This window comes from Pyxicephalus adspersus, chromosome 7, assembly GCF_032062135.1.
Source record: "Pyxicephalus adspersus chromosome 7, UCB_Pads_2.0, whole genome shotgun sequence".
Classification (NCBI taxonomy): Eukaryota; Metazoa; Chordata; class Amphibia; order Anura; family Pyxicephalidae; genus Pyxicephalus; species Pyxicephalus adspersus.
Genome location: NC_092864.1, coordinates 77,754,407 through 77,769,867, shown reverse-complemented (window position 1 = coordinate 77,769,867; position 15,461 = coordinate 77,754,407). Strand labels below are relative to the sequence as shown.

At 37.0% G+C, this 15,461-nt stretch overlaps 1 protein-coding gene across 1 annotated transcript in view; it reads left to right on the top strand.

Moving 5' to 3' along the window:
* The window catches only part of VPS35L (VPS35 endosomal protein sorting factor like), a gene marked incomplete in the record, with an annotated part of 223,044 nt that overhangs the window by 102,816 nt on the left and 104,767 nt on the right, over window positions 1-15,461 (top strand). Inside the window, 2 exon segments of the mRNA XM_072419014.1 lie at window positions 5,284-5,346; window positions 5,425-5,510. Coding sequence (XP_072275115.1) covers window positions 5,284-5,346; window positions 5,425-5,510 — 149 coding nt within the window.

Genomic DNA, 15,461 nt, shown 5'->3' with positions numbered 1-15,461 from the left:
GGATCTGGGGGTTCTGGTAGATCATAAACTTAATAACAGCATGCAATGTCAAGCTGCAATATCTAAAGCTAGCAAAGTGTTTTCTTGTATTAAAAGAGGAATAGACTGCAGAGATGGAGACATTATCCTGCCCCTGTACAAAGCATTTGTGTCACAGATAACGGGGAGGGGAGGGAAACAGAAAGGTAAATACAAGGGACTAGGCCTTCAATGGCTAGGGAAAGGGAAACGGTCACCCCCTACAAACACCCCAACCTAGCCCTAACTTCTGACCGTATGAATATCCCCTAATGGTGGGAATACTCAAACACTGGAACCTAGGATCTAGTAGCCCTGAATAGCCCTAGGAGTAGTGACTGGGCTTGAGACTACGGGTTCCTTCCCTGATGAAAGAACCAGTGTCTCCCTGAGGCCTAGTAACAACAAAAGAACAACAAAACACCAAAAGTAGTTCAACTTATCTTAATTAGCAAATGGAGGAGCAGGAACTCTGGAGAGGACAACACACCAGCTCTTCACATTCCAGAAGTGAATATCAACCGCATAGCATGAAGTATGAGGCCAGACTAAATGGAGGAGCAGTAATGACCACCAGCTGAAGCTGATACAAAGGGTGTGGTCATCACAAACAACACAGAAACAAGTAAAAACAAAGAGACTGTCAGAGAACCCCATGTGCAGCTTGTCTCACAGATCCTCTAACCTTAGTCACAGAAAGGACCGTGAAAATTTGTCAGACCACATCTGGAATATGCAGTCCAGTTTTGGGCACCGGTTCACAAAAAGAAAATTGTTGAATTGGAGAGAGTGCAGAGAATGGCAACTAAATTAATAAAAGGAATGGAGGAGGTCAGCTATGAGGAGAGATTAGTTGAACTGAATCTATTCTCCCTTGAGAAGAGATGTTTAAGGGGGGATATGATCACCCTGTATAAATATATAAATGGTTCATATAGAGAACTCTCTTCCCCATTATTCACTTTGAGATCATTACAAAGAACAAGAGGGCAATCTTTGCGTCTGAAGGAAAAGAAGTTTAAGCTCCGGATAAGGAAGGGATTCTTCACTGTAGGGTCTGTGAAAATGTGGAATTGACTCCCTCACAAAGTAGTTTCAGCAACTACTATGGATTGCTTTAGGAAAAAGATGGATGTTTTTCTAGGATCACAGAATATAACTGGGTATTAAGGCTTTAAAGTAAAAATAACAGTAACTGTTGATCCACGTAATATCTGATTGCCTTATGGTATCAGGAAGGATTTTTTTTTCCCCTGTTGAAGCAAATTGTACCAGGGGTTTTCTTGCCTTCTTCTGGACCAACTATGTCTTAGAGGGTTTTAAATCTGGGATATATTTATTTCCCTAGTGGTTGAACTTGATGGACTTATTTCTTTTTCGAACCTAACCTACTGTGTAACTATATAACATGCCTACTGAAGGCAGGGATGTGCTTTTCCATAATATGGTAATAGAAGCCTTAGCGGTGGTCAATAAATGTTTCACAATCAAGATAACGTAGCTTTTATGAATGCTGGATCATCTGGGACACCATAAACCGAAACTTTTAGACATATGGCCCTATCTTTTGACCAAAATACGTTACGTATAGGACACAACCAGAATATATGGAATAGACTTCCCTTGTTACATCTCCAACACAGCCCAGGCATCTCAGGAAGAAAGCAGTGGAGTTTGTCTGGAGTTCTGTACCACCTGGATAGGATTTTGTATTCTAGTTCTTGGTAGCCACTGTGTATTGAAGCCTTATGAGTGAGAAGCAGTATAAGTTCCCTTTGAAAATCTGTTAACAGTTCCTGTTCCCAAGAGTGGAAAAAAACTGGGACAGATCCCTCCAGAGATGAGTTGACAAGGGAATATATGGCAGGTAGGGCATGTTGTGTGTCACCTTGACCTAAACATGACTGTTCAAAAACCGTAAGGGATCTGGTGAATAACTCCACTCTTTGAGGAGATTGCAAAATAATTTGTTGTCCCGCTCTCCAAAAATCAGTTTAAACTCTTGGGAAGAGGCACATAATTCCATCTGCCGATACCATCTACTCTGGGTTATAAAGTGGAGTGCCCTCAGTTTCTTAAATCCATTGTCCTCTTGACCTGGTAGAAACGCTGGACTTCCCAAAATTGTGAGGGCTTGGCAATAGTGATATATCACAGTGATGAAAGTATTTAACCCAAACCTTTTTGGTAACTTCAATGGTTGGATGATTCTTGTATTCTGGGGAAGGGATGAAGGAAGAAGGTGCAACCAAATGTTACTAACAGTTGCTCTAGGGTGACACATTGTTTAAAATCTTTATGGGTACACCAGTCTAAGATGCTAACCAGATGTGAAGCATCATGACAGAGTGAAAATTTAGGAACACCTAGTTCTCCCACTCTTTTGTGTCTAGATAGTAGGCGTTTGCAGAGTCGGGGTCTGCAGTGACCCCAAATAAATCGAAGAATACGTGTGTTAAGTTGCTTAGAAAAGGAGCTTGTGATGTGGATTGGTAAAGCCTGAAACAAATAGAGCAGCCATTAACCCCCTAGTTTTCCTATTCAGTCCATATTTTCATGCAAAAAGCGTTACATTTTTTTTTTTTGCATGGAAATTTATTTTACATTGTTGGCCTATAATTCTTAGGCATAGCTCAACTAAATATGTCTAATATTTAATAAATGTAATAATTAACTGTAAATAAAAAAACACAAAAAATCTGTTAAAAAAATACAGAACCTGTAATATATCTGTACAGTAGCATATATATAATATATATATTATATAAAGATTTCTTGTATTGGACTTAATACAGCTATTTTGTATTGCATCCAATACAAACTTAATTAAATTTCCCGCTGCTCCTCCCGCTTGCACCGACATCACCGGGAAACCCTGGAGACTGTCTCTGTATTCATGGGCTGAAGATCAAGGAAACAAGACATGTCCCGAGGACCTGCTGGGTCCAGCATGTCCCGAGGACGCCAATAGAAAAAAGTGTTTTTTTTTTATGTTTTTAGCGACCCTGAGTGTGACTTGGGATTACCACTAGGAGAGTTAATTTTTATTATCTGGATACGGCCCATCCAGGAGAAAGTGTGGGCAACCCATTTTTCCACATATCTAGCAATGATGTGTAAGATTGGGTTAAAAGAAAGGCAAATATTTCTGTCAGGTCTGCAGAAATCTGCACCCCTAAATGTTTGATGGCTTCTAGAGACCATTTAAATGGAAAACTATTTGTTGATCTGGAGACAATGATATGTTGATGGCCGCGCACTTGTAATAATTGATCTTAAAATTAGAGAGACTTCCTTATTCACAGCTTTAGTGAGGCCTAAGGTGGAGGCTGGGAGGTTTTCCTGTGTACCCAAGGAATGGGTCGGAGATAAGAGAGGGCTGGATGAGGCCCTGAGTCAGTAGGGGACCCAGCAGGCTTCTTAAATGATTCCTACGGCCTTCCTGCGCCCTGTGAGGAAGCCAGCTCAGAGCGTGGTGAAAAAAAGCCTCCAATGCCCGCGAGCCACAGCAGTCCCCTGCCTGTGGAATGCCTACGGCTTGCCTTTGACCCAAGGTGTGGGGAGGCAGCCATTTAGTGCTGATATCAACGCTGGAAGCCGGTGATGAGCAGGATCTCTGTAGATGGCTTCTTATCCATTCCAGCGCATGCGCAGTTTTCCTCCATTCCTTTTATTAGTTTATTTGCCCTTCTCTGCAGTCTGTCCAGTTAGACAATATCTTTTTTTTACTGTTGCCCAAAGTGGATTGCATATTCAAGGTGAGGTCCAACCAATTCTTTGTACAGGGACAGTGTCTCAATCTTCCCAGTCTATTCCTCTTTTTATACAAGATTGTACTTTGCTATTACGTCTCAGAAGGATATCTAGGAAGATTCTGATTATGTGGCTTTATAAAAGTATGCCCAGCCTAGGTATACATAAATACATAGAAGAGTAGAAGCAGACAGGCTTTGCAGCCAAATATTTATTCTTGGAATATTTTAAAATGGTCCTATCTGGAAAAAAGACAGACTGTTTTAAACACAATTAAATGAACATATATCAACAATTAAACACCTATTAATGTAAATTGATTCTTTAGTACAAAGCTATTTAACATATGTTCAAAAGGTATCTCACAGTACCCGACGCGTTAATGGCATCACGAACATATCTAAATACAAGAATAGACCATAATGAGGAATGTACAGTTTCATATATCTATTGTTTCCAGACAAATCAATACAAAACAAATTTAACAACCAACATTATCTATCTATATCAGTATCTACTTACGTTTACAGTATGGTTATACAGAATAGGTGAGGGACGGTAGGTTCAATTCCTTCCTAAGGTTCACATATTTATCTAAATTTGCAAGCATATGAAAAAAGATAAATGTCTTTTTATATATTTCATATTGATTATTATGAAATTGTCCTATAATGTTCCATATATATGGGGTTTACTCACGATAGGGTCTGGCTGTATTATGCAAGAAAGCCCAACTTATTGTGTAACTGTGTGAAATAGCTGCACAGGATTAAAAACAAAATGATTGTTTTATCTTATGTTATTTTATGTATTTTATCCAAAGCATACATGTATTTAAATTATTCTAGTAATACTCCCTGCTGCCTCCCTGCTGAGTGAATTGTGTTCAAATATAAGTTTCCAAGCTATATTATATCCGTGTGTTCCAACCGATCTAAAAGTTGGATATAAATATGTATGGAATATATTATCTTATACCACTCAATGGCTTTTTATGCTCTGTTACAAATACTAAATATAAGTAATATATGGTAACCTTAATAATATAAGTTTTGTATATCAAGAAACCTATTCATTGTCACAGTATTTATAATAATGTATCTGTATCGGGTTTTCAAGACATTTATCTCTCTGTCCTCTCCAGTGTATTTTCAGTGTTTTGGTATATAGTTCCTAGTGTAGAAAAGATCATACACAGTTGTTTGTTGAAGGAAGGTAGAGATTTTTGATTGATATCATTATTCACAAGTATGTTTAAACTTACATTGGTTATCTTTTGAATAATGATATCAATCAAAGTCAAAAATCTCTACCTTCCTTCAACAAACAACTGTGTATGATCTTTTCTACATCTGTTGTTATATTCTTTATATTTTTAAATAAATGAAGATAATCATCCAATAATATAGTTTTGGAATGTCTTTAAGTTTAATTGAAGTTATAAATAGAAAACTTTCAATACCTTTTTGTTTGCTATAATACATTAATACATTTTCATTTTTTTTTTTTTAGCTTCAGTCTATAATTACCAAAGTCATTGCACATTTTCATGACTTTTCAGTCCTTTTTTACGTGGTGAGTATTGCTCTCCTTTGTTTTACTAGATCACTAAAGATTTACCTGAAAATAAAGATTTTCTTATTGATGTTTTAGGAAAAATTTCTGCCATTCCTTGATATGTTCCAAAAAGAAAGTGTTCGAGTAGAGGTTTGCAAGTGCATTATGGAGGCTTTTAGCAAGTAAGTCCTATGGTTATCCCTTTAAGGTCAGGCCATAATGATATATTTCAGTGTTTTTCTTGAACCCTTCATTTTTTACTAATTGTCCCGCATCCTTCCATTGTAATAATTTCCTGCAATATGGGATTAACAGGTATGTATTGTGTGGATATTTATGAAGGGAATATATAAATACATATTAACCAGTACTGAGTTAAATGGGTTAATCCATTGTGTGACCCTGGTTCAGCTCACCAGACAATATCTCCCCCAATCTAACTCTGTATATGGAAATGAAAGCATTAAGTAAAATTGTGCAATCCACTCCTGATTTGACTATCGAAGGCTACCTAATCTTTGCAGACCTCTCTTCAGTTACAATACAAAAGCGAAGGGCATTTAAACCTCTTCTGCAATCTCTGATGTTACAAAAAACAAAACAAAAAAAAAAACTCTGGGCATTCCTCTTTCAGCTATGTTTTTACTACTCAAATAAATGTTATGTCTTCACTACATTCTCTGAGGGGGAGTCCCTGCTCAAAGAATTGGTTTTGGATTGCTTTTTAAGCCATTTCCGCCCTCCTCCCCCCTTTTACTCCATGTATAATTATTTGTCTGGTTCTCTTTTTGGCATATTGCTTGGAAACTCGGTTATCCAAGATTAGTTTAGATTAGTGATCCTTTCAGTGCTGTTTGGTTTATTTAATCGGGTCATATTACAGAAATCATATGGCTGTGGATAAACAAAATTTGACCTTTTTAACGCGTTATGAGCAGGGCCTCAATTCTCCCGTTAAGAGTCAAAGCGTTACAGTATTACCATGCAATGCAGATTGAAATGATTGGAGATTGGAAACTCATTTTACAGACAAATCCCATCATAAATATTTTCAAAAAAATTATGCCTTGGTTTACCTAGCTAATGCAAAACCTAATAGTCAGAGCTCAAGTTGGTAATTTACACTGCCAACATCTCAAAAAGATCAAGAACATACAGGTCAAATATACTAGCGGGACTTTAAAGGCAGTACACATACACTGTAATTTTCACAAAAAAATGTTTTTATTATAACACAGGATATATAAAAGAGGAATATGTAAGTCCACATCAATATAAAAAAGGGGTCTGGACTCCATCACCCAAACAATTTGGTGAGTGTGTTGAAGAGACCTCAGTTTTAAATGCTCAGTGCGTTTGTCTAAATTATTGTAAAATTATGACAAGATGATGATCGGCTTCATCAGGGATTGTGTATGTACAAAACATCAAAAAGCATAAAAAAATTGAACGCATTAAAATACGATACAAATAAGCATGTAATTATTAATTTTATATAAATAGATCTCACATCATATATATAATATTTAAAATAAAAAGATAACATGAGTTGTCCATAAAAATACATACCATAAGATGTCAATATTCAAGTGTAACTGAACTTGGCATAGGATGCAAGCACAGGGAGTGAGAGAAACCGTCTCCAGCAGTGAAGGAAAGACAACTCAAACCAGCAGAGAAAAGGGAGGGGGAGGGGGGGTTGTTTTTTTTTATATATAGTAACCCAAAGGTGCTCCAAACATATATTGGGTTTACATACTTTTTGTCATGCAGAGTAAATGGTCAGCAGCTGTAAGGATTTGAGATATCAAGAATTATCTCTAGGGGCAAGTGTATAAAAGTGTGTGTGTGTGTATGTATATGTGTGTGTATATATATATATATATATATATATATATATATATATATTGTGGGAGTTAGCTGGACAAATGGTAGGCAACTAGCAGAACTGGATGCCTCATTAGGGTTTTATTAAATAAAAAAAAAACAACAAAATTATCCCAACATGATGGCTTAATGTCAGCCGGTTAAAGATCCAACACATAAACTCTTATCTTCAGCTGTCCAGTCCATTTTCAAATAGGCAGAAACAAACTAGAATCACCTTGTACAGAGTCTTGTCCCTCTCTCTGGAACACTGTGGAGAGGAATGTTCTCAAGTCCTCTCCATTGTAGTCCTTTCCTCTCTCTGCTCCCTGGCAGCCATTCCCTTTTTACTCCCTCTGGGAGCTGCACCTGGGCTGTTCTCCAGTAGTGGGGAAATCCCAGGATGGACTGCTGGAACAGCCATACTGCAATCCCTGGAGTTATAGCACTGAGTCCAGCAACTTGTATGGCACATATCTGCCCTCTAGTACCTTTCCTGCTGGTTGTCTACAGTATATATGTGTGTGCATACAAACACACACATATATATAGTTATCGAATCTATTTATCTCTAGTTGCCAAATAGAAAAAGATTTTTGTAACCTAGTAAATACTATTGAAAGCTAAAAATTCAATTAAGGATAATAGCATAAATAAATATCACAAAAATCTTCAAACTAACCATATTTGCAGATGTACAAATAAGTATATATGGTGCACTAGGAAGAAAATACTTACATATTGTACTTTGAAATGGAGGAAGAACCCCTAGAAAAAAAAACATTGATTGATGTAGTGGAAATCTGGGTTTGAGGAGTCAGTCCATTCAGCAGCAGAATAGACCTCAAGGAGAGGTCTAACAGGAAAGCTAGGTAGCTGTCACCTCCCCATAAGTACATCCCTAATGCCAGGATATCATGGGACATGCTAATCGGCGTCCCAAGTGCAAAGACGCAACCGGATGTGACGCATATGCGTGGAAGCTGATGAACAGCCTCATCAGAAAAAATGTCCCTCTCCCAACCTCAATAGGGATTGGCGTAGCTAGGGGCACAACATGTGCCCTAGCTACACCTTGTTTTTGTAAATATAGAACATCATCAAATAAAAAAAGTGTTACGTGTCAGGATGAATTGTAACAACTCAAGGCTGAATTCTGAGTACGGCCACAATTTTTTGTTTCTTTCCATCAAGAACTTTCTAATGGTTTTAATTCCTAGATCATGTGGAATACTAGAATACAAGGCTTCAATGTCAATAGTGACAAGAAGTGATTCTGATGGAACAAATCATCCGGCACATACGTTTGTATTGATCATTGTTTAATATCAAAATATTACCCCCCTTGTCTGCTGGCTGAATAGTGATTGACTTGTTAATTTGTAGAGTTTTAATGCTTTCCACTGTTCTCTAGATAAGTTGTTAGGATGCTTAGTATTTAATTTCATATTTAGAGAACAGTGGAAATACAAACATATGTGCAAGAGGTTTTTGAACAACACAGAATGGTATCGGGTTTTTTCTCCTGATTTAATAAGCATCTTCAACCAGGAACATCACTCCCTTATACTCAGGGCTTTACAAGAAGTGATTTCCAAACAAACTTTTGAATATTTACAAGTCTTGCATCCAAAAACATCCACTTTTTAGGCCTTCCCTAAGGTGCATATTAATTTACAAGACCCACCTGGTAGACCAATCGTTTCCGGCATTGGCAACCTGACAAGTAATGTTAGTAAATTGGTTGACTTATATTTACGCCCACACATCTATGATTAACCTTCTTTTCTGAAGGACACACCTGAACTTTTGAAATTAACTGATGATCTTACTATTCTGTCACTATTGACATTGAAACCTTGTATTCTAGTATTCCGCATGATCTAGGAAAAAAAACCATTAGAAAGTTCTTGAAGGAAAGAAACAAAAAATTGTGGCTGTACTCAGAATTCATTCTTGAGTTGTTACAATTCATCCCGACACGTAACACTTTTTTATTTGATGATCTATATTTACAAAAAACAAGGTGTAGCTAGGGGCACATGTTGAGATGTATTTATTTGAAATATTTAATTATATGCTCATTTGTATTGTATTTTAGTGCATTCAATTTACTGATGTTTTGTACATACACAATCCCTAATGAAGCGGATCATCTCTGCGAAATGCGTAGGGTTGTCAGAACTTGTCATAATGTTACAATAACTTAGATATTCGTTTTTTTGACAAACACACTGAGCATTTTAAACTAGGGTCTCTTTAGCACACTCACAAAACTGTTTGGACTATGGAGTCCAGACCCCTTTTTTATATTGATGTGGATTAAGATATCCTTTTTTTTATTTATATCCTGTGCCTTTAAAGTCCCACTAGTATATTTTTCCCTTTATGTTCTAGCTAATATAAAAGAAAAACAGAGGGGGGTAACATTGTGTTCTTCTAAGTCGGTCTCCTTTAATTTACATTCTGAACTTAGGAATCAGGGTTCTCGTTACCTTATGGTGGTGGGTGAACTTGGAGTAATGTTACTTTCTTTGACCTATTATGCTCCCACCACAGGTCAAATAACATTTCTTACTGCCATGTTAGATAAATTGTCTCCCTTTTTTGAAGAATCTTTGGGTGACTATAATCTAGCTTGGGATCAGATATTGGATAAGACGTCTACTCCTACTTACAGACACACACTAAAGCAGAGTTTAAGATTTGCTACTTCACTACAAAATTATGATTTGTTGGATGCATGGCGAGAATTTAATTCCTCAACCAGAAAATATACCTATTACTCTTCGGCTCATAAACAATACTCTAGGAAAGAACCTGAATTGAAGTTATGCCATACAACTAGACCTGAAACGACTTTGTGTTGGGCTAGACATACATTTTTTACTTGGGGAGCTAAACCATGATCCTTATCGAAACACAAACTCAGACCTAAAGGTTATTCCTATGCACTCCCTAAAATCAGGCTGATGGACGGCTTTCACGGAACCCGAAACCTATACTAGAAGCTTTTCATGAATTTTATCAAAATCTCTATGAACAGCCATCGTCACTTTCTGGTGCTAAATTTGTCTTTTTCTTTGCTAGAATCCCTTTACCTAAATTGGATAAATCCCATGTGAAACTAAATAAGGAATTCTCAGTAGCAAAGACATTGAAAGCTATAAATACTCTCAAAATTAACACGTGCGCCAGGCCCAGATGGGTTATCTAGCATTTATAAAACATATAGTGATGTCTTGGCTCCCCACCTGACCTGATTTTTTTAATTATCTGCGTTAAGGCAATGCAGTTTCTCTTGAAGATAATAGAGCTCCTATAAGAGTGATTCCTAAACCAGGTAAAGATCTTATGGAAGTGGCCAATTACAGACCCGTCTCACTCATTATTGTGATCCTAAAATAATGACAAAAATATTATCGCTGAGATTGGGTTCTTTTCTAGATCATTATAAACATCCTGATCAAGTTGGGTTTCTTCATATTCGTCAGCCCCCAGATCAGTCCATAAGAACCATTAATCTGCGGTGCATGGGAACTGGGATGGTGTGGCAAAATGGGAGGCTATGTTGCTTTCATTAGATCTTCATAAAGTTTTCAATAATTTGTCTTTTGACGTGGAACTAGACAGTGTTGCCCCTTGTCTCCCTTTTTGTTCGGAACCCTTGGCCACAGCTAAGGAACCCTTGGCCAAGGCTTAACCCAGAAATTAAAAGCATTCAGTGTGGCTCTACAAAACATAAATGTGGGTTATTTGTGCATGACCTTTTATATACTACATCCCCTTTAACTTCTTTGCCTAATCTATTTAAAGAACTTACAATTTAATTTTTTCAGAGGTATCAGGACTTAAAATCAACAGGAATAAATCAGAAGCCCTCAATTTTTCTTTTCCTGAAATTCTGGTATTGCAGCTCAAACAAAATGTTGAGTTTAAATGGAATGCCAAGGCCATACCTTATCTGGGAATTCAAATTACCTCTCCGTTTCACATGTTTCGTACAATAGTCCAGGCTCTACGGAGATGGCAATCCTCTCCTCCATCTTGGTTTGGAAGAATTCCAACAATTTAAATTAATATCTTGCTAAAACTGTTATATCTATTATGCACTTTGTCAATTACTATACCTAAAATGATTCTTCGTAATGTGCAGAAAGGGATACTTAATTTTTTTTGGCATGATAAGCAACATAGAATAAATGCGACTACACTTTATTTCCTAAAAGCTGGGTGTACTGAGGTTCCCAATATTGTTCCATATCACAGGGTGGCCCAAATAGCAACCTTGGGCCAAAGTACTCTTTCAAAATCAAGGCCTCAAAGGACTGATCTGGAGGCTCTATTATGTCCAACTATTCCAATTGAAGCCTTAATGTGGATATCGATAAAAAACGTCCTCAGATTCTTTGTCCTTCTCATTCTCATGCCTTTTCTGTCTGGGATGGTGAAAGAGCTAACTGTAATTTATAATCCCAATACGCCCCTCTGACACTTCTATGGCAAACCCAGACATTCCCCCTGGTTGTGAACAGGAATGCTCGATATGGTGGTGAATTTTTAGATGGTAAACATATTATCAGTTGCTCCCATTTACAAGACAAATTTTCCCTCCCATTCTCTGAAATGTTTAATTTTTGTCAAATTGGATTATTTATTCACTCCAAACGTAAGGGTCTATATCCCCCTACCAGGGCAGTCATGAGAAATCACGCCGCTCAATCACTGAAGCTAAGGGAGAATATTGTTAGTTTATGGTGTTATTCCTGGTGTTTTTTTTCTAGTGTACTCAATGGGAAACTGATTTGGGTTCAAGATTGGCAAGTTTTGGCTGACTCTATGTCATCAATTTCATTTCAAAACACATTTTTAATAGAAGCCAATTAGGTCTTGCAAAGGTGGAATATGGTGCCCAGTCGGATGAATAAATTGAATCCAACAATCTATTGTGTTTTAGAGGGTGTGGCAGGTCGGGTCATGTTTTGAGCATGGTGGACTTGTCCTAAAGTTCAAAGATTCTGGATTCGTATTTATAATTTTATCTATACCATTACACAAATTATCATTCCGAAAAGGGTGGAGAGTGCTTGATTTTTTAAGCTAACAGATTTGGTACCTAAACTACATTGTAGATTGTTTAAGTACATTTTCCTAGCAGCCCTTATCACGATCCCCTGTTATTGGAAGGCATCATCAATTAATACTGTTGATTTTACCAAACATAAACTAAATTGGATTATGACAAGGACAACTTAACTTGTATCTTGCAAAACAATATAAACAAATTCTGTGAAAAGACTTGGGACGCTTTGATAGCTTACAATCAACACTGATCTCCTTGTTAGAAACCACTACTACATTTGAATTTTATACTATTTTCCTATTTTTACCCTTTCCTGACCCTTAAGTGGTACCCACGAGAGGTGTCCACTTTCATCTCTTTATACACGGTTTCTTGATTGGTTATACTTTAATTCATTTATTAAGGAATTTTTCTGCACAATAGATTTCATTATAATTAATGCCTCTTACATAATTTTTTTATATATATGTGATAAGTCTTGCATCCTAAAATGTTGCTTTTCTTTTTGTTCATCCATATATAGTTATGTAAGTAACTCAATTTCAATGAAGTTTTGTTCTTTTTGATTGTATGCAGATGAAGAGAAATTTATTCGTATCTTTTTCTAATGTACACAAGAAGATATGTTTTGTAAAAGGGTTGAAACCTTATTTTTGTTACATTTTTTATATACATTTTGATGACTTGTGAAATAACTATTGTACTTTATATTTGAAAGCTTCAATAAAAGCTTTAAAAAAATATAGAGGAAACCCAGGTATTCACTGACTGTAAAAAGGAAGGTTATATGTAATGGAATTATTTATTTTAGAACTTGTTCTTTAGGATGCCAAACCTAAAATGCTGCAAGCAGAATGTTTATTATAGTACACAAAATTGAAAACATTTACACATTGGACATATATTCCATCTCTTTAACCTAGTCTAAACATGCACAGTAAAATTGATTTCTATGTGTATAAGGCTTTTGACCAAATATCATACAGTACGCAAATGGGTCTTGAGAAGCAAGAGTCTTTTTTTTTTTTTTTAATTGCATTGTTCGTTCATCTAGAAGCATTGATGAAAATGTGTGACTTTGCCTTAGTAATCCCTTTCCTATCTAACATGACACAGTATAAAAATCTGTCTTTAGCCCAGTTTACTTTCAATATTAGCAGAAACCATCAAAATGGTTCTCTACATTAAGGTACTAGAATTAGCAGTTTCCAACTAAACTAATGTTATTCGCTGACATCTCCATTTTAAGTGAATTTGGTCAGGTTTAGGTAAAATTACACAGACCATACCCTGAAATAAAATCATATTTTACATCCTATAGGACATAGTTTGTCCAGAGGAGGACAAAAAAAACCCTGGTACAATTTTCTTCAACAGGGGAAAAAAGTTGCTTTCTGATTTCATGAGGCAGTCTGATGATCCCTGGATCAACAGTCACTGTGTTATTTTTAGTTTAAAGGCTTCATACCCAGTTATATTCTGTGCTTCTAGAAAAACATCCATCTTTTTCTTAAAGCAATCTATAGTAATTGCTAAAACTACTTCCTGAGGGAGCCGATTCCACATTTTCACAGACCTTAAAGTGAAGAATCCCTTCCTTATCCGGAGCTTAAACTTCTTTTCCTCCAGACGCAAAGAGTGCTCTCTTGTCCTTTGTAGCGATCTCAAAGTAAATAATGGGGAAGAGAATTCTCTATATGGACCGTTTATATTATATTTATATAGAGTGATTGTTAGCACTGCAGGTTGTGCTGGCGCCGCTGCTCCTAATTGCAGGCACGGGCGCCGGGTCCTACCTTTCAGGTAACCCACTACCTATGTTCCATGGCTGTGTTTTCTTCATGCCTAGTCTTGCTATGGTGTTTCAGCTGGCGTGGGTGTGTCTCTCCTAATCTATGAGGTAACACAAACACGCCCTCTGTTTTCTACGGCCTATGGCTGGTTTCCTGCAGGTATTTAAAGGCACCTCCTACTACAGGAAGTTGCCTGAGCAATCTCTGGTTTACCCTGTGTAACTCCCAGTGCTAAGGTGTTTTCTCTGTTTTGCTCTGCTGTCTACCGGACCTTGCTTACGTTTTTGGACTTTGCCTGTTTGCTGCCTGACCCTGACCTCGGATTACGTTTTTGGACTTTGCCTGTTTGCTGCCTGACCCTGACCTCGGATTACGTTTTTTGGACTTTGCCTGATTGCCGCCTGACCCTGATCTTGGATCCTTGTTTCTGCCTATCCTCACCATCAGAGGCTCTAGCGAAGACCTGGTAGCGGCTTAGTATACCCAGTCAGTGGCACAGTGGGTCCACACCCGTTTGCATAACAGTGATTTATCCCCCCTTAAATGTCTCTTCTCAACGGAGAATAGATTCAGTTCAGCTAATCTCTCCTCATAGCTGTGCTCCTCCATTCCTTTTTATTTATTTAGTTGCCCTTCTCTTTACTCTCTCCAATTCCACAATGTCATTTTTGTGAACTGGTGCCCAAAACTGAACTGCATATTCCAGATGTGGTCTGACCAATGCTATGTACAGGGGCAGGATTATGTAGAAGTATCAGTCTTATACATTTAGATTGTAAGCTCTTTTTGGCAGGGTCCTTTCTTTTATCTGTGTCACTGTGAGTCTGTCATTTGAAACTCTTATTTATTGTACTATGTTGCAATATGTTGATGCTTTATAAAAAAAGTTTATTAATAACGATCATATGAAAAAAGTGTACCCACCTTCGCTTCCAAAGTTTTACATATCAGTAGAAAATAAAAAAAATATCATCTGGTCTTTATTAGGGTCTCAATTTATTTAAATCCAACCGCAGGTATGAAACAATGACATGGTGAAATATGTTGCATTATTTTTTAACAAAATGTAAAAATATAAAAACCATGTTTAAAATCGCTTGACTCATTAGCTTGTAGAACCACTTTTAGCACCAGTTAATTTAATTTTCTGACTTTTACAGTCTTTACATTATTGTAGAGGAATTTTAACCCTGCTCTTTACAATTTTGCACTTATGAATAATCTGTAGATCCATCAAAATGTTTAGAAATGTCCTTTTAACCTTTCCCAGATTGGTGGGCAGCATCAATTGCTTCTGTAAGATTAGTGCTGATGTCTTTCCTTCGTTGCATTTTCAAACCACCAAAACATCTGCTATTATAGGGGTAGTTGCAAGGGGTACTTACCTTCTT